Source organism: Tachypleus tridentatus, chromosome 1, assembly GCF_004210375.1.
Source record: "Tachypleus tridentatus isolate NWPU-2018 chromosome 1, ASM421037v1, whole genome shotgun sequence".
NCBI lineage: Eukaryota > Metazoa > Arthropoda > Merostomata > Xiphosura > Limulidae > Tachypleus > Tachypleus tridentatus.
In genome coordinates this window covers 22,676,618-22,703,708 of record NC_134825.1, presented here as the reverse complement: position 1 = coordinate 22,703,708, position 27,091 = coordinate 22,676,618, and the positions used below count along the sequence as shown (strand labels likewise).

Genomic DNA, 27,091 nt, shown 5'->3' with positions numbered 1-27,091 from the left:
ATTTTCAACGACAAACAGGAAATAGAACTTTCTCAAAAATGTTGAAAAATACAAAATCCTTCCATCTGTTCAACCTTCCCCTAAAAAGTTAAAAATGTACCTTATACAAAGATTTAGTCTTAATTTGTTCGTTGTTTTATTTTTGTTCTTGTTTTAGCATCTGTTATTCCATAACATTTGCTTTTATTTTCCTCACCCTAAATCTGTTTATCTCAGTCACACGATAGTTAATACAAATATCGTCTTGTATCTTAACATTAGTTAGAGAACGTTTATGTGAATAAACTTCAGATAGTTTGAGAACTAAACGGATTAATAATGTATACAGAACTGTAAAAAAAACAAAAACTTATTATATATATAAACAGAAGAACTCTCTTGCTATTAATGTTTTGCTCAAAATCACACAGATGTTATCTGTGTGTGTTTTCTTATTGCAAATCCACATCGGGCTATTTGCTGAGCCCACCGAGGGGAATCGAACCCCTGATTTTAGCGTTGTAAATCCGTAGACTTACCGCTGTATTAGCAGAGGTTATCTGAATTCAGTTGATCCACGAAGAAGAAGGTTGCTAATCAACAGCAACAACTGCCAACTTTTGGGTCACTCATGTCTGAACAAAAAGTAGTATTTTACTGTCACTCTTATTACATACTCACGGTTAAGAAATGCGAAGATCGGTTTTTGTTGTGGTAACGAGTCGCGAAGTTTGTACCTGCAGATTCATACTTCTGGACACTAGCCACTGGACCACATTCAACGTAAACGTCAAAAGAACAAATAGACACTCAGAAAAAAAAAATATCTACATGTACCTGGCAAACTCCATAGGTTTTGAAGCTCCGCCTTTAAATAAAATAGGCCAGTTATCATGTTCAGTACAGTTATGTAGTCAAAACGAGTATCTCAAAGTAAGACAGCGACTTGTAATTTAGATATAACACCCGTGCTATGCTTGTTTATACGGTGAAACCAGAAAATCGAAATATTTTACACTTGCTGTCACTTTTGCTTGGAATTCATGAAGCACAGACAATTTAAAAAAAAAACAAACATAAAACTAAACTGTTAATTTAACTACACGTGCTCTTAACTTATTCTAGAAATATTAATGTAGGTGTACACACACATATCAGTGGCGTAGAAACTGGGGGGGGGGGCATACTACAGCTCCACCACTTTTACATATAAAGGAACTGTAAACTACATTATCATACTAATTTTCTGGGAAGACATGCCCCCATCCTCCCTGGATTGAGCTACTTTTAGCATCTCCTTATACATTTGCATGTCTAGTCAAGCAACCACACTGTACAACTCCTTTCTACACTTGTGCATATATATGCACATTTGGCCTGCTTGGTATTGAACGATAGGCCTAGTCTCTACTGGGAATAGGAGGTGGCTGGCATGATTTAATATACTCTTATTAAACTGCACTCAGGAGTTCTTATTAATGATTAAGCTTTAATGCACAGGGTGGTACTCACTAAATAGGGTGGTACTATCTAAATAAGAATGAAGACTTCTGGAACAGAACGTGATCTAATTTGCAAGCTTTCAGTACTAAGCGCTCTTTTTTTTTTAAAAAAAAAGGTGAACATAGAGATGAACAGGAAGCTTTCACCATCGGAAAAAGTATTATGCAACGAAATATTCTTAATGAAAAAGTCAAACTAGTTTACAGGTTTCGTTTCACGTTTTAGTTGCAGCGAAAGTGACGTGGCCTAGATCTGTGCTCTTGTTTTCACTATCGACTGCAATCTAGTCGTACGACCCATTACCCCACTTTTTAACTCTCTTCTGTTCTACCTATACTTGTATTCAGAAGCACGTGCTGTATCAAATGAGAGAGTGGAGAGCACTCTGAAAACTAAAAGGGACCGGTACTAGCACGTGGACCAACAAACACGCTGAATGGTTTACTGATGGGTTATACCGAAACAGAGTCTATTCATTTTACTTAATTCGAAAGGAGTTTTATTTTTGATTTGATAGCGTCATCAATATCGAGCGACTAATTCAAACCATAATTTTACCGGAAATGAACCAAACTGTATGTGAATAACATTCTGAACTACGTGTGAACAGTACACTAAAATGCGTGTAACACAACAAACTATGTGTGAATAAAATATTAAACTGTATCAATAGTATAATAAACTGCGTTTTAATAGTATGCTTAGTTGTGTGTGAACAGTACGCTCAACTGTGTGTGAATAGTGTACTTATCTGTGCGTGTGAACAATGGACGATTTGGAATAGACATAATCTTCACAGAAGCACAAGTATGTTTATGTGCACACGTTTGGCTTGAACTCAAGTATCTCTGGACATATAAACTGATACGAAATTCTTATATTAACGTACAATGTACATAAATTACTTTGAAATGTTTGTTGTTGTTTTTTCCAAACAGTTGCCAGAATGAATTTGTTTGTTTTTGAATTTCGCACAAAGCTACTCGAGGGCTATCTTTGCTAGCCGTCCTTAATTTAGCAGTGTAAGACTAGAGGGAAGGCAGCTAGTCATCACCACCCACCGCCAACTGTTGGGCTACTCTTTTACCAACGAATAGTGGGATTGACCGTCACATTATAACGCCCCCACGGTTGAAAGGGCGAGCATGTTTGGCGCGACGGGGATGCGAACCCACGACCCTCAGATTACGAGTCGCACGCCTTAACATGCTTGGCCATGCCGGGCCTGCTAGAATGAAAACAACTGTTAACTGCATCCTTGTGACTATTTAATGACAATTTAAAGTATTAATTATATGGTCATCCGAACCGTTCTTTATCTATCTATGTATTCAATTATCTGTAAAGCAGTTTAAACTCTCGCAAAAAATAATATAGAAAGGTGTCTTTAACTGATGGTGTATCTCGAATATAAGCTCTCCAAAAACACACGTGATGTAGCTGCGCAAAAAACGTTATTATGAAGAAAAAATATATGCGTGACATAAAAGAAAAAATTATATATATATAAATTGTAATCACCCAACACACGAGGTGGGCTTATAACATATAACTCTATACTTTTAAAATGTACATTATATATCTCATCCGTTTACTGATCAGACCCGGCATGGCCAGGTGGTTGAGGCATTCGACTTGTTATCCTAGGTTCGCGGGTTCGAATCCCCGTCACACCAAACATGCTCACCCTTTCAACCGTGGGGGCGTTATTATGTTAAGGTCAATCCCACTCTTCGTTGATAAAAAAGTAGCACAAGAGTTGGCTGTGGGTAGTGATGACTAGCTGCCTTCTCTCTAGTCTTACATTGCTAAATTAGGGACGGCTAGCGCAGATAGCCCTCGAGTAGCTTTGTACGAAATCCAAAAACAAACAAATTCACTGATCATTATCCTACTTATAAATATATACATTTAATTCGATACACTAAATCCACCAAGTGTACTTTTTATGTCCAACATGATACATATAGCTCATTAAATAAGTTTCCCACAACAATCATGTCTCTGGTGCATCCAATGTTAGTAAATATACATTTATCTAACTCACTAATTGTACCCAAATCCAGTAAATGTAGCTAATCTGGCTGTTAAAATGCACATATACCGTCTTGATAAGTGAACAAGTATACAATCATTATCACCATGGATGTACATACACATTATGTATGCATACATCAAATTCACCATGTGTACATGTATAATATTCATCGTTAATACATACCTTTAACTCGTTAAAGCGTACATATTCAAATCTTTAGAACTAAATACTTCAACCTGCTTACTGTACAAATATTCAACTCGTTGGACGTCCATAAATCCAAGCCTCTGTATTGACAGAACCAGCGAAATTAGTGCGCATGCGTTAAAATAGAACATCCTTTGTTTGTTTCTGAATTTCGCGCAAAGCTACGCGAGGGCTATCTGCGCCAACAGTCCCTAATTTTGCAGTGTAAGACTATAAGGAAGGCAGCTAGTCATCATCAACCATTGCCAACTGTTGGGCTACTCTTTTACCAACAAATACTGGGACTGACCGTCACATTATAGCGCCCCCATGGCTGAAAGAGCGAGCATGTTTGATGTGATGGGGATTCGAACCCGCGACCCACCGATTACGAGTTGCATTCCTTAACTCACCTGGCCATGCCGGGTCGCACATCCTTTAATCGTAATATTTATTTAAGTGTAAAATATGACTAAAATACTGCCACGAAAAAAATGAAAACCGTGTGTGAATAATATACTAACTTGTGTGTGGATAGTATCACAAAATGCGTATGAATAATATACTAAACTCAATGTGAATTTTTTTTACTGCATGTGATATAACATACTGAACTGAAACCGTAGAGACAAGAATGTGTTTGTGTTCTGGTGCACATATATCACCTCTAAATAATGTTGTTGTTTTTTATTATTTGTATCGTAAGTAAGTGTAAATCCAGTGATTTGTCCTATAAGATCAATCCTACGCTTTAATTACACTTGTTTATACAGACTGTATTTTTTACTATTCGTTCCTTACGAATACGTTTTCTACTAAGAAAAAGGTGTGGAATAATACTGGATCATTAGTCTGATTTAATTAAGAGTCCAAGTGTTCCACTAAGGTGAGGGTATGGAATAACATTGATATTTCTTTTGTTTTGCCTCGAGCATACAACTATGATTATGTTTCTATGCTTTGCCCTCATTATTTTTAATAAGCTCATAAATGCATTTATTACCTGACGAATACAAGTAGAAAACTCACACCACCTACATTTGTTTCTAGCTCCAAAATTGCCTCATTATCACGTGTTCGTTGATTGTGGTTAAGTATTACTATGAATGATATAAACTCTGTTATTGCAACTTTAAAGGTTTTCATGAAAAATTCCCCTCAACAATAGTAAGTTACACGTTTGACGATACGGAAAACCCCAAGACTCAGCCTCGCCTTCTTTCACTGGCCCATTTTTCACGTATTCGAATTGTTAGGACACACCTCTATAGCTTATTAGGAATACACTTCATTCCTATATATCCTACTTTCTGACCAGATTACGAATTTTTCCACAGAGTGACTTTTTTTTTTCTAAACAACGTCAGTTTAAAGTTATTTAATGATATACATGGTAGTTTTACAAGTACTTGTAAAATTTATTTCGCTCTCATAAATGAAAACTTTCCTAAGCAAGTTGTTATAAAATAGTAAGCTATTAAAATAAAGGAAAAAACTGCAAACTACCACGCAGTCACAACACTGACACTTACTTTAACTTATACATAATCAGGGGCATAAACATTAATCAAGCAGTAATCTGATAAGTATAAACAAGTCTTATTAAGTGCATCGAGTGTCGTTATATGATAAAGAACGTGTTTTTTACACGTTAGTATTTAGGTCTATACAATTATATGTAATGTACTTTTAGTAACGTTTTCTTTCTCACATCACATCTAAGCCTAATGAATGACACTGGCGTATCAGAATATATATACACACTTACGTATAGACCAGCTATGTCATTTACTATAAACTAGGCTTAATATTTACATTTTGATAAAGTGCAATATATTCTAAGGTGGTATAATTCGCTACCTGGCCTTACCTTACAACCTTCGCATGACGTCACGCCATAATGGTATCCGGATGCTTTATCTCCGCAAACTTTACAGGGAACAAATGATTTCGTGGTATTACTATTGGAATCAGCAACTGCTAGGCTTTGGTCTAGAAATAAAAATACATTTTCACGAATAATACTTTGATAACGGCAATATCTGTTAAAATTGTTCTACTTCACATTTCCTGTTAAAAATTCATTTTAAAAGTTTCTGGATTTTGTTAACACTGTCAACATACTAAGTTGTTTTTTTTTTTTTACTAACTCAGTTACAAAAGAGAATTTACAAATATTATAATCTTCCATACCAGAGAGGCCTGGTGGTTAAGGCGCTTGATTCGCAATTTGCGAGTCGCGGATTCGAAATCCCTTTACCGAATGTGCTCCTCCTTGTAACAAAAAAGAGTAGCCTAAGTAGGCCTAGCCTCTTCTGGCTTATCACTTCTGCCCCTGCATGGCCAGGTTGTTAAAGGTACACGAAGACTGTCTGCACTAGCCGTCCCTAATTTAGTAGTGTAAGGCTAGAAAGAAGGCAGCTAGTCATCACCACCCACCGCCAACTCTTGGGCTACTCTTTTACCAACGAATAGTGGGATTGATCGTAACATTATACCGCCCCCACGGCTGAAAGGGCGAGCATGTTTGGTGGGGGCGGGGATTCGAACCCGCGGCCCTCAGATTACGAGCCGAGCGCCCTGTTTCGTAAGTTATATACCAATAATCGATTTTTCCTCCGTTTCTGTTTACGTTTTCTACATATCAAACTTAACCGATTATCTCAGATCAGCATGTTCTTTGTACATGTTCATAAAACTCACGCCCTAGATGGCATTCCTGTCCTTTCCAATTTCTTTAACATCTTGGCTAAGGCCATTGACGACATAGCCTCCGAAATATGTGTGTGCGTGTGTGTGTTTTTCTCATAGCTAATCCACATTGTTAATACCTTCTTAATTTACATCTATATCTACTGTTTTGTTTTCTGTTTCATTATGCACTGTTTTGTTCAGTTTTTCAGTTGCTATATAATCCCGTTTATTGTATTTTCTGAAGTGTGTGTGTTGCTTATTCTTTTCCTATGCAAACGAGTGTAATTTTCTGTTCATTGTATATCTATCTTATCTGATGAGTGAACGGTTGATGTAGCGAGATCTAGAATGAAATGGATACTGTGTAATGAAGTTCTTTCTCGAAATAAAGTCTCATCTTTACTTCTATTTTGTCTTTAGGTTACGTTGGTCTAAATTAATTTAATATCTCACAATTTACAAGAAACAGTTCGAAACAAAAAACACCTGATTTTTATCGCTAAACTATTGAAAACACATATATTAAAACAATGTTGTTCTTCATTTTAAAAAATGAACAACTTATCCACCGTAAATCTGTAAACTTGTTGCTGACCAACCAGAGGACCTAAAATTACGAACTTTAAAACTATTTTGCTTGATCGATATTTCATCAGAATCAAGTAAGAGTTAAGATCTTAGTAAACCGAGAGTGTACTCAAGAAATACAGTTCACAAAACTTCTACAAACTAAATGGCTTTCCATAGAACGCTCAGAAGTGTACAGGTGGCAACGATTTTATATTGTTATTATTACTACTGAACACTAGTGATACAGCTGTATTGGAAGTTCCATCCATTGTATCACTATTTGCATTGAAACTAAAAGTTTCTCGAACAAAAAATATTACGATTTTTTTCCTTTATCTCTTGATGCTTGTTTTCTTTAATAGCACATTTTGTTTTGTTTGTTTGGAAATAAAGCGACACAATAGCTATCTGAGCTCTGCCCAACATGAATATCAAAACCCGATTCATAGCGGTGTGGGTCCACAGACATTCCGCTAATAACACTAGACCAAAAATACGTTACTGGAGAAAACTCAAATGATTTGGAGTAAGTTGTTGGTACCGGTTTCAAAAATGTGGTAAAAATCTGTCCACCATCTTTAGGACTTGAGTTATCGTGATAGCTTAATATTTTATTAACACCATTTGAAATACCATGTAATCAACTCAGTATAATTGATTTATGCTGTGAATTGAGTTTACTTGGACAATGTAATGGATAAAAGGCATACATTTTGATAACTTTAGGCACTGACTGTATTATGTTGGTATAAAATTATAAATATATTTTATTTATATGTTACTTGTTCTCAATACAATTGTAGGGAATCGCACCGTTTACTTTTCTGTTCCGTTCGAAAATGAAGGAACCCTAATGTGCTCCCTTCACTAGAATATTCGTGAAGTCTCTCGACTAAGCATAGAGAGACGGAATAAGAAGCTTCTCATTAACTCAGTTGGTCACTTCGCTTCACTCCGCGTACAATCAAAGCAAGGTCCAATCTTTTTCCTCAAATTATACCCGCGATGTAATCAACTTATCTAAAACTTTATTTTTGAAAATATTTTAAACTCTAGTTTTGAAAACATGGCTTCTTTTATAGTTTAAGTTAGGTCTGATATTGCAAAAGCATTCAAACAGTTTGTGTTACAATTGTAGAAAATATATTAAAGTTGCATGAAGGAAAAACATCAGAACCAAGGTAAAGGCAGCTTACTACCATTATTTTGAGTGTAAAGTTAGTGACAAAAAAAACACTGAGTTCCACATGTGTGTGAATTGTACAGTTTGTACATCTGGCTCGTCACAGTTGCTTAATAAAAAAGAGCAAGCATGCTATTTGTAGTTCTCATTTGCAGTTCCCACGACATGGTGTGAGCCTAAATATCATACAAGTGGCTGATATCTTCGCACGAATAATGTTTGTGGATATTCAAGGAAAATTAACAATACATTAAACGTCCAGATAATGTATCTGCAATGAAACCAATACCTCATGCAGATGGTCTTCCAGTACCACATCCGCCAGCGAATTGGGAACAGAAGAGTTATCCTGTGAAGAAGACAATAAATGATCTTCATCCATTTCATCTAGTAATTATATTCCTATGACACCTCAAGATAAACTACCTCATCTGATAACATTAGAAGAGCTAAATAATCTGATTCGTGACTTGTCTCTAACAGATCAACATGGGGAACTTCTTGGTTCTCGTTTACAGCAATAGAAGTTACTTTCGCCATGAGCAAGAGTTCTGACCTACGTAGTCGTCATCAAAGTCTTGCTTCTCATTACAGAACACAAGATATTTTGTGTTTCTGTTCAGGTACTGATGCACTAGCGGAAGAACTGGGTACTAAACATCGTCGTTAAGAGTGGAGACGTTTTATCAACTCATCTAAAGTTAGTCTGAAATCTGCACCTTTCCACAATGGGAACACTAAACCATCGATTCCTGTTGTTCATGTTGTAAGCACGAAAGAAATTTACCGAATCATACAAATTATACTTAAGGGCATCACATGTGATCACCATAGGTGGAATTTCTGTGGTGATCTAAAAGTTAATGCACGACTGCTAAACCCACAGAATGGCTATACCAAATATTACTTTTTGTATGTCTGGGGCATGCAAGATGATAAAAATCATTTCATAAGAAGAAATAGCCAGTGAGAGAGAATTATATAAAACAAAATACGATATCTAGTATCAAACATAAGAGAATTTTCAAACTGTGTTTCTAGCTCCGAGTTATATTGGACCGAGAATCATGAATAATTTTCCAAAAAAAAAGATCGTAATGAATTCAGATGTTTGTCTGAAAAGTTTTCAAAACTAAGTGAAGCAAATACAAAAAGTAGGTGTTTTTCTCAGGCCACAGATTCGGGAAGTGTTGGTGGATGATGAATTTGAAACAATACTCAATCAGAAAAAAAAAGCTTGCTGCCTGAAAATCATTAAAACGTGTTAAAAGTTTCTTAGTAAATCAAATAGATTAAGACCATAATGTGATGGCTAATTATATGCTTGAGAACTACAGGAAGATGTGGTCTAGGATGTCAGTAAAGTTGCATTTCTTACACTACCTTTAGGTTTCTTTTCAAATGATTTAGGTGCAGTGATCAACAAGCATGTTAACCACTTTTTCACCAACATATTTCTGCATTAGAACAATGGCATCAAGGACCATGGAATCCTGCGATAATGGGAGATTACTGTTGGGTTGTACAGCGTGAAACTGAGAACATACAGAAAAGGTGCAACAAGTGAAGGAGATAATACCATTAAGTGATATAATACCATAACTGTGATATAGTGTCTTATACCTTAAGTCGTTATTAGAAAAATGCTTGTGTGTGTTCTGCATTAATTAGCAATTGGCTATTTTCCTCAAATCTGGCATGTATCGTCAAAAGAGTATGGTAGGGACAATCGACGTTCTAATATCGGGTTTCGATCCCTTTTGTGGGCAGAGCACGGATAGTACGTTGTGTAGCTTTGTGCTTAACTTTAAACACACAAAAGAAAACTAAATTCAGCGATTACCGATTTCTTACTCACTTCTTACTGGATACAATTTGGAGACATAAAAAAGTTGTTTCTTGTGCAAGAAGGAGAGAATGTGTAGCTAGAGTCAAGATTTGAAATTTTAGATAAATAACCTATATATGCTTAATAATATACGTATACGTGCTCATGGCATATAATTAGGCTAAATGTCTCGGTCAAAGACCAGTTGGACTCACTTAGAGCTGTCCCTAATTTGAACTAGTGACCAAGGGAAAGGTAACTAGACAAAAATACTCGCTCTTGCAACGGATTTTTCTGAATTTGAGGCTAATAATAGGATTGACTGTCACTTTTATGACCCACCCAAAACTAAAGTTGCGACAGCCCAATGCGGTACAGAGGTGCATAGATTCTAAACGTACTTGGAGCTCTCATCTTATAAATTTCATATTCAGAAAATAAAGTTCTTATGAAACACATTCAATAATACTGCTCTACAGTGAGCTCTTAGCCTCCCTTAGGCGATTGTAAAAGGTGTCATAAAACCACAAACAAGTATGAACAGAAAACACAAACAAAACTGATCAACAATATACTTTTCTCCCATTAAAGATGAAACAAATTGCAATTTGATTAGAGAGAAACAAAAACCTGTTTTTTTGTATAGCGATCACAACAGTTAGATGTGTTACGAATTTCTCGCAAATTTGCATTAGCTGTCCCTAATTTAGGCACTGAACTGAAAGGGAACGCAACTAGTTATCACCACCCACCGTCAACTCTGGAGCCACTCATTTACCAACGAACAGTGGGATTGACCCTCACGATATAACGCCCCCACAGGTGAAAGAATGAATATGTTTGGCAGAACGGGGATTCTAACCCACGCCCCTTAAATTACGAGTTGAGTACTCTACCCGCTTGGCGAATGCCAGACTGATAGTTAAATAAATAGTCAATACTTTTCTCTCTGTGTAAGCAGTGTTCACAATGACTTTCATTTAGTTTCCTCACTCACATGAATAATATCAATTTAAACGATAAGTTTGTTTGTTTTTTAATTTCGTGCAAGGCTACACGAGTGCTATCTGCGCTAGCCGTCCCTAATTTAACAGTGTAAGACTAGAAAGAAGGCAGCTAGCTAGTTATCGCCATCTACTGCCAACGTTTGGGCTACTTTTTTACCAACGCATAGTGGGATTGAGTGTCACATCATACCACCCCAAGGCTAAAAGTTCGAGCATATTGGATGCGACGGGGTTTCGAACCCACCACCCTCAGATTACGACTCAGCGCACCTAACCACCTGGGCATGCTGCACCTAACCAATAAGTACGGCTGATAAAGAGTTTGTTATAATTTTAAAACAATGGGTTATTTAGATTTTGAATTAAATCCATATTTAGTCAAATTAATTGTAAATAATTTCATATAAACGTAAGATCATTTAATGGGAATGTGCCTTAATGTTTTACAGGATATATCAAGCATTAGTGGAGAAATATACAGGGTGGCATCAAATGATCTTTCCTATATTTAAGATTTAACAATTAACTAACTAAATAAATACAATCGTGGTGTTTTGCACATTTAGCAGTCCAACTCGGGTAGTTTTATTAACATGTTAGCAGACTTCTACTTATGCACCATTAGTGGCTCAAAACACATCAAACCGTTTACAGTTACAATGGTGATGGCATCCGGGTCTTTAGCTCCATTGTGTGTGCTCTAGGTGAGCTTTACACGATATCCTTAACATGCCCTAAATAAAGAAATCTAAGTAGGTATGCCTAGCGAACAGGACTGTTAAAAATATATAGGTACAGTGTATATAGCTTGGTATTGTCAGGTGCAGGACTGTTAAAAGTTTCACATATGCACCAGTGAAAGGGGGTGCGGTTTACGAACTACAGAGAGGGGAAGCAAATAGTTGCCGGCAACTCGGGAGTTATTCTTATCTGACCAAATAGTAGGATTTGACTGTCACTCTTATAGCGCACACACAGCTTCAAAGTACTGCGATTTTTGTGATGAAAGGACGCGAACCTCGCATACTCGGTTTCACTGTCCTGGTACACTAACCACTAAGCCAGTTTAAAGTTGAATATTACGACAGACTGTGACCAGAGTTGAAACTTTAAGCATCGGTAATGATTAAAATAACACATATATAATTAAGTTAGGTAAAACACATAATTAAAATATCAGAAGAAATAGTCAAGTAATTGCATGGAATTGCTACAGATGCCGTGCACAGTTGTATTGAATTGTAAATACTACATTACTCAAGATCAGCTGATTTTGCTACAGATGCCGTGCACAGTTGTACTGAATTGTAAATACTGCATTACTAAAGAGGAGCTGATTTTGCTACAGATGCCGTGCACAGTTGTACTGAATTGTAAATACTGCATTACTCAAGAGAAGCTGATTTTGCTACAGATGCCGTGCACAGTTGTACTGAATTGTAAATACTGCATTACTCAAGATCAGCTGATTTTGCTACAGATGCCGTGCACAGTTGTATTGAATTGTAAATACTGCATTACTAAAGAGGAGCTGATTTTGCTACAGATGCCGTGCACAGTTGTACTGAATTGTAAATACTGCATTACTCAAGAGAAGCTGATTTTGCTACAGATGCCGTGCACAGTTGTACTGAATTGTAAATACTGCATTACTCAAGATCAGCTGATTTTGCTACAGATGCCGTGCGTGCACAGTTGTACTGAATTGTAAATACTGCATTACTAAAGAGGAGCTGATTTTGCTACAGATACCGTGCACAGTTGTACTGAATTGTAAATACTGCATTAATCAAGAGAAGCTGATTTTGCTACAGATGCCGTGCACAGTTGTACTGAATTGTAAATACTGCATTACTCAAGATCAGCTGATTTTGCTACAGATGCCGTGCACAGTTGTACTGAATTGTAAATACTGCATTACTCAAGAGGAGCTGATTTTGCTACAGATGCCGTGCACAGTTGTATTGAATTGTAAATACTGCATTACTCAAGAGCAGCTGATTTTGCTACAGATGCCGTGCACAATTGTACTGAATTGTAAATACTGCATTACTCAAGAGCAGCTGATTTTGCTACAGATGCCGTGCACAGTTGTATTGAATTGTAAATACTGCATTACTCAAGAGCAGCTGATTTTGCTACAGATGCCGTGCACAATTGTACTGAATTGTAAATACTGCATTACTCAAGAGAAGCTGATTTTGCTACAGATGCCGTGCACAGTTGTACTGAATTGTAAATACTGCATTACTCAAGATCAGCTGATTTTGCTACAGATGCCGTGCACAGTTGTACTGAATTGTAAATACTGCATTACTCAAGAGGAGCTGATTTTGCTACAGATGCCGTGCACAGTTGTATTGAATTGTAAATACTGCATTACTCAAGAGCAGCTGATTTTGCTACAGATGCCGTGCACAATTGTACTGAATTGTAAATACTGCATTACTCAAGAGAAGCTGATTTTGCTACAGATGCCGTGCACAGTTGTACTGAATTGTAAATACTGCATTACTCAAGAGCAGCTGATTTTGCTACAGATGCCGTGCACAGTTGTACTGAATTGTAAATACTGCATTACTCAAGATCAGCTGATTTTGCTACAGATGCCGTGCACAGTTGTACTGAATTGTAAATACTGCATTACTCAAGAGGAGCTGATTTTGCTACAGATGCCGTGCACAGTTGTATTGAATTGTAAATACTGCATTACTCAAGAGCAGCTGATTTTGCTACAGATGCCGTGCACAATTGTACTGAATTGTAAATACTGCATTACTCAAGAGCAGCTGATTTTGCTACAGATGCCGTGCACAGTTGTATTGAATTGTAAATACTACATTACTCAAGATCAGCTGATTTTGCTACAGATGCCGTGCACAGTTGTACTGAATTGTAAATACTGCATTACTCAAGAGCAGCTGATTTTGCTACAGATGCCGTGCACAGTTGTATTGAATTGTAAATACTGCATTACTCAAGAGCAGCTGATTTTGCTACAGATGCCGTGCACAATTGTACTGAATTGTAAATACTGCATTACTCAAGAGAAGCTGATTTTGCTACAGATGCCGTGCACAGTTGTACTGAATTGTAAATACTGCATTACTCAAGATCAGCTGATTTTGCTACAGATGCCGTGCACAGTTGTACTGAATTGTAAATACTGCATTACTAAAGAGGAGCTGATTTTGCTACAGATGCCGTGCACAGTTGTACTGAATTGTAAATACTGCATTATTCAAGAGAAGCTGATTTTGCTACAGATGCCGTGCACAGTTGTACTGAATTGTAAATACTGCATTACTCAAGATCAGCTGATTTTGCTACAGATGCCGTGCACAGTTGTATTGAATTGTAAATACTGCATTACTAAAGAGGAGCTGATTTTGCTACAGATGCCGTGCACAGTTGTACTGAATTGTAAATACTGCATTACTCAAGAGAAGCTGATTTTGCTACAGATGCCGTGCACAGTTGTACTGAATTGTAAATACTGCATTACTCAAGATCAGCTGATTTTGCTACAGATGCCGTGCGTGCACAGTTGTACTGAATTGTAAATACTGCATTACTAAAGAGGAGCTGATTTTGCTACAGATACCGTGCACAGTTGTACTGAATTGTAAATACTGCATTAATCAAGAGAAGCTGATTTTGCTACAGATGCCGTGCACAGTTGTACTGAATTGTAAATACTGCATTACTCAAGATCAGCTGATTTTGCTACAGATGCCGTGCACAGTTGTACTGAATTGTAAATACTGCATTACTCAAGAGGAGCTGATTTTGCTACAGATGCCGTGCACAGTTGTATTGAATTGTAAATACTGCATTACTCAAGAGCAGCTGATTTTGCTACAGATGCCGTGCACAATTGTACTGAATTGTAAATACTGCATTACTCAAGAGCAGCTGATTTTGCTACAGATGCCGTGCACAGTTGTATTGAATTGTAAATACTGCATTACTCAAGAGCAGCTGATTTTGCTACAGATGCCGTGCACAATTGTACTGAATTGTAAATACTGCATTACTTAAGAGAAGCTGATTTTGCTACAGATGCCGTGCACAGTTGTACTGAATTGTAAATACTGCATTACTCAAGATCAGCTGATTTTGCTACAGATGCCGTGCACAGTTGTACTGAATTGTAAATACTGCATTACTCAAGAGGAGCTGATTTTGCTACAGATGCCGTGCACAGTTGTATTGAATTGTAAATACTGCATTACTCAAGAGCAGCTGATTTTGCTACAGATGCCGTGCACAATTGTACTGAATTGTAAATACTGCATTACTCAAGAGAAGCTGATTTTGCTACAGATGCCGTGCACAGTTGTACTGAATTGTAAATACTGCATTACTCAAGAGCAGCTGATTTTGCTACAGATGCCGTGCACAGTTGTACTGAATTGTAAATACTGCATTACTCAAGATCAGCTGATTTTGCTACAGATGCCGTGCACAGTTGTACTGAATTGTAAATACTGCATTACTCAAGAGGAGCTGATTTTGCTACAGATGCCGTGCACAGTTGTATTGAATTGTAAATACTGCATTACTCAAGAGCAGCTGATTTTGCTACAGATGCCGTGCACAATTGTACTGGTGTTGTAAATACTGCATTACTCAAGAGCAGCTGATTTTGCTACAGATGCCGTGCACAGTTGTATTGAATTGTAAATACTGCATTACTCAAGAGCAGCTGATTTTGCTACAGATGCCGTGCACAATTGTACTGAATTGTAAATACTGCATTACTCAAGAGAAGCTGATTTTGCTACAGATGCCGTGCACAGTTGTACTGAATTGTAAATACTGCATTACTCAAGATCAGCTGATTTTGCTACAGATGCCGTGCACAGTTGTACTGAATTGTAAATACTGCATTACTCAAGAGGAGCTGATTTTGCTACAGATGCCGTGCACAGTTGTATTGAATTGTAAATACTGCATTACTCAAGAGCAGCTGATTTTGCTACAGATGCCGTGCACAATTGTACTGAATTGTAAATACTGCATTACTCAAGAGAAGCTGATTTTGCTACAGATGCCGTGCACAGTTGTACTGAATTGTAAATACTGCATTACTCAAGAGCAGCTGATTTTGCTACAGATGCCGTGCACAGTTGTACTGAATTGTAAATACTGCATTACTCAAGAGCAGCTGATTTTGCTACAGATGCCGTGCACAGTTGTACTGAATTGTAAATACTGCATTATTCAAGATCAGCTGATTTTGCTACACATGCCGTGCACAGTTGTACTGAATTGTAAATACTGTATTACTCAAGAGGAGCTGATTTTGCTACAGATGCCGTGCACAGTTGTATTGAATTATAAATACTGCATTACTCAAGAGCAGCTGATTTTGCTACAGATGCCGTGCACAGTTGTACTGAATTGTAAATACTGCATTACTCAAGAGCAGCTGATTTTGCTACAGATGCCGTGCACAGTTGTACTGAATTGTAAATACTGCATTACTAAAGAGGAGCTGATTTTGCTACAGATGCCGTGCACAGTTGTACTGAATTGTAAATACTGCATTACTCAAGAGGAGCTGATTTTGCTACAGATGCCATGCACAGTTGTACTGAATTGTAAATACTGCATTACTCAAGAGGAGCTGATTGAAAGCAAAACTTTTGAGTATAATTTTATTTTGTATTTCAATAGTTAAACATGTGCTGTTCCCTAAACTGTTAAACTAACATGGCAAAAGGCCTCGTCGGCGCTGGCTAATGCACAGGTAGGTGTGGATGGCATGTAATAACGTATTCTCCTTTGCTTTCACTCAAGGGTTCCTAGAATTCCATAGGACGAATACAAAAAAAAAGACAACAAAAATAGGGAGTTGGGGCTAACAACCTTCATTTGGCAGAGTGTCAAGGTACTTCTAGGTAAGTTTATTCACATCACTTATTAAGCCCAAGGAAAGAGAAAAAGGTGTTAAAATGTATACATATAGGTTGCTAGTGGCAGGTGCAGGACTGTTAAAATACTTTCAAACAGGTTCGTACTTTCAAGTACAGAAGGGTTAATATATATATACTGGTAGGTGCTGAACAGTTAAAAACATAAATATGGGTTGACACTGGTAGATGCTGGACTGTTAAAATACATAAATATGTTGGGTCTGCCAGGTGCTGAAGTGTTAAAACATACATATACATGTAAGTTGGTACTGTCTGGTGCTTGACTGTTATAATACATAAATACGTTGGGACTCTCAAATGCGGGACTGTTAAGTATATATATATATATGTTATAGGTTTGTACTGAAGAATAACTAATAATATGTCAATACTCTATATCTGTCTTTATCCAGTGGCAACGAGGTCTTTTCACCTAATATTACACTATATTAAGCCGGTTGTTAGTACATTTTGTACAAGGGCACTTCATCTATTCACAGTTGTTCAAAAATGATTGGTTAGAATCAGTTCTTTTTTTATATATATAATGCCATGTACAAGCTTTTCTAATACTACGTGTGTTTTCTCTCACAAAGAAGTTAGAACCAAGAGTTTAGCGTAATCTTATCGCTGGCCCACGGCTCAATACCCCTGGTGTGCACCACATAGATACAGTATTGTGCAACTTCGTGTTTAAGAACAAAGAAATCGTATTTAAAATACTATTTCGAAATAATCACTTAACATTATCAATCAGTGCAGATGTCATAACGAATCATGTCGTGTTATTTATGTATGTGTGAGAGAGAGAACGATTAGAGAAAGATATGCAAATTGTAAGTAAGTGTAAGACAACAAAGGACCCACAGTGAAAGCAACTTAATGCTTCTGAAACTTCTTTATAACGTGAAAGAGTTCTCCAGTTTCTGTTAGGCGAAACTCTGAACAGTTGTATACAAAAAGGCAGCTCTTTATTTTGCCTTTGAATTAAACTATTATAAAATAATTCAATATAAAACAAGACAAACTGTTATGATTTTAAACTTTTTTCCCTTAAGATATTTGCTTCAGTGTACTACTGACTTAGAAAAGAAAATCAGATATTTTCTTGAAACACCTAACATACAAACACAAACCGTGAATGGCGTTGTATTAAAACTATACAAATACATATTTTACCAGGAAGGCAATATAGTTCATATACAATGTCATTAAGTTTTGATAGCTGGCCATTAGTAATGAGATGTGTACAAACATTTCAGTTTGCACCTGGTGAAGCTTTTACGTACTAGCAGTACAACAGCCTACTTTGCGCAACAAGAAAATATAGGCCACACTGTTCATATATCTTAAATTCTAAATCATACTTACTTATAAATCTCGCCAGCAAACGTGCAACTGTGAAGAAAAAAAAAACAAATGTGTAGAACTGCCTACAGTCATTTTGTCTGTTCCATGAATGAATGTGATACCAGCGTTTAATTTACTGTAATTAGAAATAAGAGATTGAAACTTATAAGTTTTTATTTTAATTCTTTTTAACTGTTTAAGGACTATTAAACTTAACTGTGCGTCACCACTGTTAATAGTAATATATTACAAGTGACTTGACTTACCTAAAAGAAAAATATTCGACAGATTTCTAGATGTTTTTGTACTATTCCTAAAATAAAACGTGACTAGTTTATCTATACCTTTGTTATAATAACACGTGAAATATTTTGTACCCTTACTAAAATAACACAGGCTAGCCTTTATATGGTGTTCCTAAAATGTCACCTGACTAGTTTCTCTGCTGTTTCTAATATGTCATTTGATGGCTTCTATACTGTTTTTAAAATGTCACTTGACTACTTTCTAAAGTTTCCAAACTAACACGTGACTAGTTTCTCAACTGTTTATAAAATAATACTTGACTATTTCAAGTTTAACCATTGTATAGTATCTCTACTATTTTAAAAAGATCAACTGAATTGTTTTTTCATTGTTTTTAAAACAGTACATGACTAGATTTTCTCTTATTTCTAAAATACCTCGTGACTAATTTCTCTACCATTTATAAAGTAAAAGGTGACTACTTTATTTACTGTTTCCAGCATGTCCTTTAATGAAGTTTATATTACCGAATGTTTTATTATTTTTAACTTATAAATGATTCTAACATTTAAGAAACCTTGGGGCATACGTTAATGTTTAATATTTGTAAACGTATTTCTTTGCACATGCGAGGAAGTATGCCCCCCCCCCCCAGTGGTATGTCTGCAGACTTACAACGCTAGAAACCTGGTTTCAATACCCGTAGTTAGCACAGTAGAGATAGACCATTGAGTAACTTTACACTTAACTACAAATAAACAAAGGAAAGGCAAACAACTATACACAAAATTGTCTTTACTAACCGCCCCTAATTTTGAACTGTCTAAAACGAAAACAGGAAGCTAATAAAAAGCATCCATCGCCAAATTTTGGGCTATTGTAAACGGATGCTGGGATTTGATTGCTACTTATTTAACGGAAACACAGACCCAAATTGAACAGTAACTTTGCGATATAAGGATTCGAACCATAGACCTTCAGATTCACAATCCGAAACGTTAGCCGGATATTAGACCATTTGTCAAGTTAAAACATCATGAAGTTCGAAGCACTTTGGAGAATAAACTGGCATGTTTCACCCTTTAGTAACATAGTACATAGAACAGAATACTTAGAACAGCTACCAAATTTGGTTCATTCGAACTTTGGCAGTTGCTCTGTTACAAACAATCTGTTAAATAAGAAAGTTGTTTAAACTATCACCTAATATTTGGATAACATCTATATCACAGCTCACTGAACTACAGGTTTTAATATTTTCGTCTACGATAAAGCTTTACTGTTTGTATATTTAATTATTAAATAGCGTCGATTGGTAATGAAATTAAACCAATTATTAAATGGGGAAGAAGTGAGTAAAAACATGTGACATAGTTTCACTAGTGGCGCTAAAAAGCACTATCAGTTTCTTTTACGATGGTAAATATTATAGATACACCTTAAAATGCTCATATCTCTTGAGTCTATTATACTAGTAATAACTTCTTGAAATTTACAAACCAATTTTAAATTCCACCAGAAAGATGTTTATTTTTTGAATTTCGCGCAAAGCTACTCGAGGGCTATCTGCGCTAGCAGTCCCTAATTTTGCAGTGTCAGGCTAGAGATAAGGCAGCTACTCATCACCACCCACCGCCAACTCTTGGAATACTCTTTTACCAACGAATAATGGGATTGACCGTAACATTATAACGTCCCACGGCTGAAAGGACGAGCATGTTTGATGCGACTGGTATTCGAACCCGCGACTCTCAGATTACAAGTCTTAACCCACCTGACCATGCCGGGCCACCCACCAGAAAGAAACTTATTTTACTCACGTGGCGGTTTCCAAAGTCAAAACAAAATAGGCACAACATACAGAGGTAAACAATTATAAGGTTAATCAACACTGACTTAATGTCGAAGATACTGAATAATTTAAATTCAAGTTACTCAATGCGTGACTGAAACTTGCTTTTGTACAATTTCTTGTTCGCATGTGGAATATTGATGTTTGTTTATTTTGCTGTTAAGGACGTAGTTACACAACTGTGCTGTCCGTGCTCCGCAAACCGCGAGTATCTAACTCCCAAATCTTAGTGCTATAAGTCATCTGGATCACTACTGAGCCAGTCTGAGAGAACTTAGTAATTAAAATGCTAAGTAGTCACAACCTTTCGTTAATGTGTTATACTTGTCGTGATTAATATCTGACGTGTTAACGTAGTGATAAGGGAAAAGACTTTCTTTGACCTAAATTAACGTTTTTATCATGTCGCGACCCTAAAAAACACAGCTTTGTTTTCGTAGGTTATTCTTCGATCATATTACCAATCATCAGAATCCAATGTAATATATGTAAACGAAACAAGTTCACAACGTGAAATGATCTCACTTTATTCCAAATATGTTTTCTGAAACCAATTTATTTTGAATAACGTAACAAGTTTGTGCTTCTTTGGAGATAACACTTATAAAAACATGCGCATGCGCATTGGATCAACGAATGATTCATACCAGCAGTTCAATACGTAAGTACAGGTGAAACGAGAACTGAATCAAACCATAGTACGGATTTCAATGTTTTACTGCTAGGACTGTATCCCAGCAGTGTTAAAAACGTAGAGTTCTCTACTCAAACAAATAATTTTACATTTCGTTCTAACTCAAACATGGCATTATTTTTCCTGTCATGTCCATTAATAAATATACATTAAGCAAACATCAAAAGGCACTACGGATATCAATGTTTTATTGCTAAGGCGATATCCAAGCAAGGTTACGAATCAAACTTCACAATTGGCGCTAATAACGTAACTCTACTGTTTTGTCGAAACGCAAAAGTAAATAACAGATAACTGACAAAAACACACGCTAACATAATAATCATCCTATGAAATAACTTTAAACTACATAACATTTTTATGTCGTTCAAAAATATTTCCCAAACTCTGAAGAAAATTTCCCCGCCGCGACAACAGTAAGTCTACGGATTTACAACGCTAAAATCAGGGTTCGATTCCCCTCGGTGGACACAGCAGATAGCCCAGTTTCGCTTCACTATAAGAAAACACACTCATATATGGCCCGGCATAGCCAGGAGATTTAAGGCTCGTAATCTGAGGGTCGCGGGTTCGAATCCCGGTCGCACCAAACATGCCCGCCCTTTCAGCCGTAGGGGCGTTATAATGTGACAGTCGATCTTATTATTCGTTGGTAAAAGAGTATCCCAAAAGTTGGCGGTGGGTGGTGATGACTAGCTCCCTTCCTTCTAGTCTTACACTGCTAAATTAGAGACGGCTAGCACAGATAGCCCTCATGTGCTTTGCGCGAAATTCAAAACCCAAACAAACAAACACACATATATACTCAAAAAATACAGATGTTAAAACGTATCACGTCACATCAAAACGTTCTATAGGGAAAAATACAAACGTCCCAAATAACGTATCGAAAGCAAAGTATTCAAGAATATATTTACAAAACCTACAGCCCTCCATTACCTCAGCAGCATTCTTAAAAGCTTATAACGCTAGAATTCAGCGTTTCTTCCCTGCTGTAAGTGCAGTTTTGCGTTTAACGTCAAAAAAGATCTTAAAAGTCGAACAGTGAATAACTACCATGAGTATAAACATTCACTACTGAGCATTTTCGAAAGCTGAATGACACATTTCTATTTAAGTGTAGTTTTCTTAAATGTCCTTCTATGGCTTAACTATAAGTAAGCGGACACACAACGCTAAAGACTGGATTTTTATACCCGTCGTGAGCAAAGTACAGACAGACTATGATATAGCTTTCCACTTAACAGTGGCCCGGCATGGCCAGGTGGGTTAAGGCGTTCGACTCGTAATCTGAGGGTCGCGGGTTCGAATCCCCGTCGCACCAAACATGCTCGCCCTTTCCGCCGTGGGGTCGTTATAATGTGAAGATCAATCCTATTCGTTGGTAAAAGAGTAGCCCCAGAGTTGACGGTGGGTGGTGATAACTAGCTGTCTTCCCTCTAGTCTTACACTACTAAATTAGGGACGGCTAGCGCAGATAGCCCTCGTGTAGCTTTGCGCGAAATTCAAAAAATTGCACTTAATAACAAGCAATCCATCATTTTTTGTTTTTAAAAAAATCCACTTACTTTTCTTAACTCTGGTTGAAATAAAATCTACGTTATTCATTAGTGGTGTCAGAGAAACACATAGATTCAAGAAGTCTTGATAGAAGTGAAATAGTAACCCTATAACCCAAACGCTTTCGAAAGGTGAACGTTTCTACTTCAGGGGTAAACTGAAACGGAAAGGTCTGTCTTTCGAAAGCGCCCGGGTTATAGGGTTACGATTTCATTTCTATCTATGTCGTTCACATGTTCGTAATTATTTAAATATAAACAGAAACCTTCTCAAGATTAGCTCTTCAAACAGTTTGTGTTGTGTTCTATAACATTTGATTTTTCCTACAAATTTTTTTTAATGTTTCAAATACAGAATCAGAGTAACAGCTCCCAAACTTCCATGTGAAAAAAAAAAAAGATTCTTTGATAAATAACATATACTTTCAATAACTCTTGACTTTTTTGGCTCTTTTCTAGCACACCGTAGTATTTGACAACACGTACGCTAATATATTACATGCTTTCTACAGAAATATAATGTGATTTCGAGTTTACAAAGCCTATTATTTGTAACGGAATTAGTCAACTAATAACAACACGAATCAGTGCTGTTTACTTTCTACCACATACGAGGGCTGTTCAAAAAATACGCGGATTGACGTCATAAAACAAAATGTACTTTATTTAGAAGTTACAGGTCTGGGACTCCTTCAAAGTACTCTCCTCCCCAACGCACACACTTATCCCAACGGTGTTTCCACTTGTTGAAACAGTCTTGGTACGCTTCTTTTTGTAATGTCCTCCAGCTCCTTCGTCGCATTTGCCCTAATCTCGGGAATCGTCTCAAATCTTCTTCCTTTCAAGGGTCTTTTGAGTTTGGGGAACAAGAAAAAATCGTAAGGAGCAAGGTCAGGTGAGTAGGGGGGGTGGGGAAGAACAGTGATTGAGTGTTTGGCCAAAAACGAGTTCTGAGGGCTGAATTTCGCAGCAACGCGGTGCATCTTCAATTTTTTCGGTCAAAATCTCGTAACAAGATCCAACTGATATCCCACACTCTTCAGCAAGCTCCCTGACAGTCAGACGTCGATTTGCCTGCACCAGGGTGTTGATTTTGTCGACGTGTGGGTCGTCAGTTGACGTGGAAGGACGTCCAGGACGCTCATCACCTTCAATGGACTGTCGACCATCCTTAAAACGTTCATGCCACTTGAAACATGCCGTACGCTTCATAGCAACATCACCGTAAGCCGTGTTAAACATAGCAAACGTTTCAGTCGCAGATTTTCCAAGTTTAACACAAAATTTCACAGCAAGTCGTTGCTCCTTCAGGTCATTCATTCTGAAATCCGCCAAACGAAAAAATCGCACTTCACTTAAAACCGCGTAGCTAATACACAAATGAAGATATCTGCAATCGGGAAATGGCGTCGTAATCAGCTGATCTGTGCGAACCTAGCGACACCAAGCGGATTCCCCTGGAACCAACTGGAGCCGCGCAATTCAAACAGTCCGCGTATTTTTTGAACAGCCCTCGTATAGACTGCCGCACTGAAACACCGTGTCCTTTAATACATACAGTGTTCATTCGTGTATAGTATCTAATACCTCTTAAATTAAGCCTTCATACTTCAAAAGAAAATATGTTTACCGCTTCAGATACGGTGGGAAAAGAAATTATAACATCATAATTTTAGCGCTTTTCATTTACAGATGTCGCTTTAAAAAAAGGAAATTTACAAGAAAACTGAAGTGCATTCTAAATATAGAAATAAGTACAAGTGTGTTTATGGCTGCCTCGCCAATCAGCCGTTGTTACCCACTACCCACCTGTAGGAGAGGGAACTTGTAAGAATATGTTCAGACCGTGGTAATAAAAGAGCGGGAACATAAGCTGACCTAAGCTGTATAAAATCTTTATCCTTTCATTTCAAGTTAGAAATGCAGTGAATACATCGACATTTGACCCTGCATGGCCAGGTAGTTAAGGTACTCGACTCGTAATCTGAAGGTCGCGGGTTCGAATCCCCGTCACGTCAAACATGCTCGCCCTTTCAGCCGTGGGGGTGTTATGATGTCACGGTCAATCCCACTGTTCATTGGTGAAAGAGTAGCGCAAGAGTTGGCGGTGGGTGGTGGTGACTAGCTGCCTTCCCTCGTGTAGCTTTGCGCGAAATTCTAAAAACAAACAAACGTCGACATTTGTCTTTTATTCATCGAACTATTAATACTGGTTTAACACACATATGTAAACAGCGAAAACACCCGATTCTATTACACATCAGAACGGAACCTACCATTGGAGGGTCATTCAGGTTCCTCTACAAATGTTGCCCAGGAAGTACGACCGAAACGTAATGATAAGAAAACTATTTTAAATAAAAATCAGCAGACCAAACTGCTCGGTGAATGACCTCTTCACTATTAGTCAGCTCACGCGCCGAAGTACGCGAAACAATAAAGATGGGGGGTTTATACGCATATTGGCACGTGAGTATAATGGTGGGCATTCCTCGAAAGTTAAACCAATGTATGTGCTCAGTAGATCGTTCATTATAAATACCCACGTTATAGCCTTATGCGAAATGATCATATTCCACCTAGTGGACACTGATGTCTGTAGTTTCCTGCTGCTTTTCCTGTGGTGAAACAAACAAATGATAGATTGGTATCTTTGTCGATTACACAGTAAGTTCGTAATTCAATGCTGAGCAATTTCACTATGTAACGAAAGTTAACATTCTGTACAGAGAGAAGGCTGATTTATTATAAATACATAATATTATACATACATTTAAAGTGTGTATGTTGTTAAGAACAAAAAGCTACACAACAAATTTTCTGTACATGCTCTGGCCATGGGGGTCATAGAAATTCGATTTTTTTACCGTTACAAGGCCTCAGATTAGCCGCTGAACCACCGGGGGTGAGAGCATATATTAAAGAAATTTTTTAACCATTTCCAGTAAAAATGAAGAGATTAGTGGCATTTAACCGACACAATTTTTAAGTTTATTAGTTGAACATAAAGAGTGGTTTGTAGATTAGTGTATAGCCCTGTTTATATACCAGTTAAACTTAAAAATAGATCGGGTCAGATTGACTGAACACAAACGCCGGTATTTTAAAGGCTGTTGGGTTAGAACTGTCATTTAATGGTGATTAATAGATCTTTTGATATAAAAATAAACAGTTCTGGGCCGCTTCCTGAGTGGAAAAAGTGCTTGTGATTTTCAGAATCTGAAAATAAACAGATCAAAAATATTTCATTTTTTGATATTTGCCTTTTTAAGGACTTCGCATAATTTTCACTCATTAACTTCGAAATATCACTTACGATTATCTATATTTTGGGGAGGCCCTCTAGTGTTCTGTTATATATACATAAACTATTTGAACATGCCACTGGTTTATTTCAGTATCGATAAGTGAGATTAGCGAGTTTTAAGAAGTTTGAGGTGCTGTTTTCCAGTTATATCTAGTTTCGTGATTAATGATTATAATAAATATTGTGAAAATAAAATTGAACATCTATTGTAGTACAATGATGAGTCATATTTTCGGCTAAGCCTTTATTTCGTTATTTTCTATTCATTTTGTGTTTTATGGTTGAGTGTTATCAACCAAATTTAGCTCAGCTACTCGGATTGTTTGTTATGTTTACTTATTTACCTAGTGCACCACTTCAAGAATAGACAAAATGTTTCTCACTAAAACTCATGTGTTATTGCTAGCTCAGTTTTTAACTTGCGTTACACAGATAGAAGATATGATAACAAAGTTTCCGTTCTTCTAATGTTAAAAAAAATAATCCAATGGAAACGCAAACAAAAATTGTCAAATAGTCAGTTGGAATCAACAAATACTGTGATAACATCATCAAAATTTTCCGCATTAATTTTCATTATTTTTATACTCTCGTTTGCAGATGAACATACCCTGGACTGCGTAGAAGTTAACTTGAGATAGAACAGATTCTGCGGAGTTTGTTCAACCAAATTTGATACCGTCACCAAAGAAACAGCTAGCAACGTTGTTGACAAATTTACTTCAATACAGTACACATTTCAAGGCCGTTTCAGCGAAGCCTGTCTGTAGAGCTCCGCCAACGAGCCCTCTATAGTTTTTCTTGACATTCTCAAGGTCGCAAGAAGATATAAACACTGGAGTTCTAGAGGTTATTCACCTCTTGGTTATTCTGCTGGACATGGATCTAACATGATACTGATATGGTTTTTCAAATGTCAAATTGTATAAAGATGTACAAAAGTACACATAAAACATGGTACTGAGTGATAAAAATTAATATAAGCCAAATAACATTTTCCTATTTTTTAGAAGTTTGTTACAGCAACATAAGTTATTATCTAACTGCTTCAAAGCTGATATCTCTCAAGTTAATCTTTTTCTAAAAAGAAGGTCGTTGTCGTGGTTGTTGCCTGTATGATATATAACCACTCAATTAAGGAACTTCCAAAGAAACATAAAAGTTCTGAATTAAT

General features: G+C 36.9%; 1 protein-coding gene across 6 annotated transcripts in view; it reads right to left on the bottom strand.

Annotated features, from left to right (window-relative positions):
- LOC143244435 (ecdysone-induced protein 78C-like) overlaps positions 1 to 27,091 on the bottom strand; it is a 185,898-nt gene that overhangs the window by 44,350 nt on the left and 114,457 nt on the right. For all 6 annotated transcript variants that reach the window (XM_076489132.1, XM_076489111.1, XM_076489102.1 and 3 more), the window contains one exon: positions 5,577 to 5,698. In XM_076489132.1, coding sequence (XP_076345247.1) covers positions 5,577 to 5,698 — 122 coding nt within the window. The remainder of the gene's footprint in view (positions 1 to 5,576; positions 5,699 to 27,091) is intronic.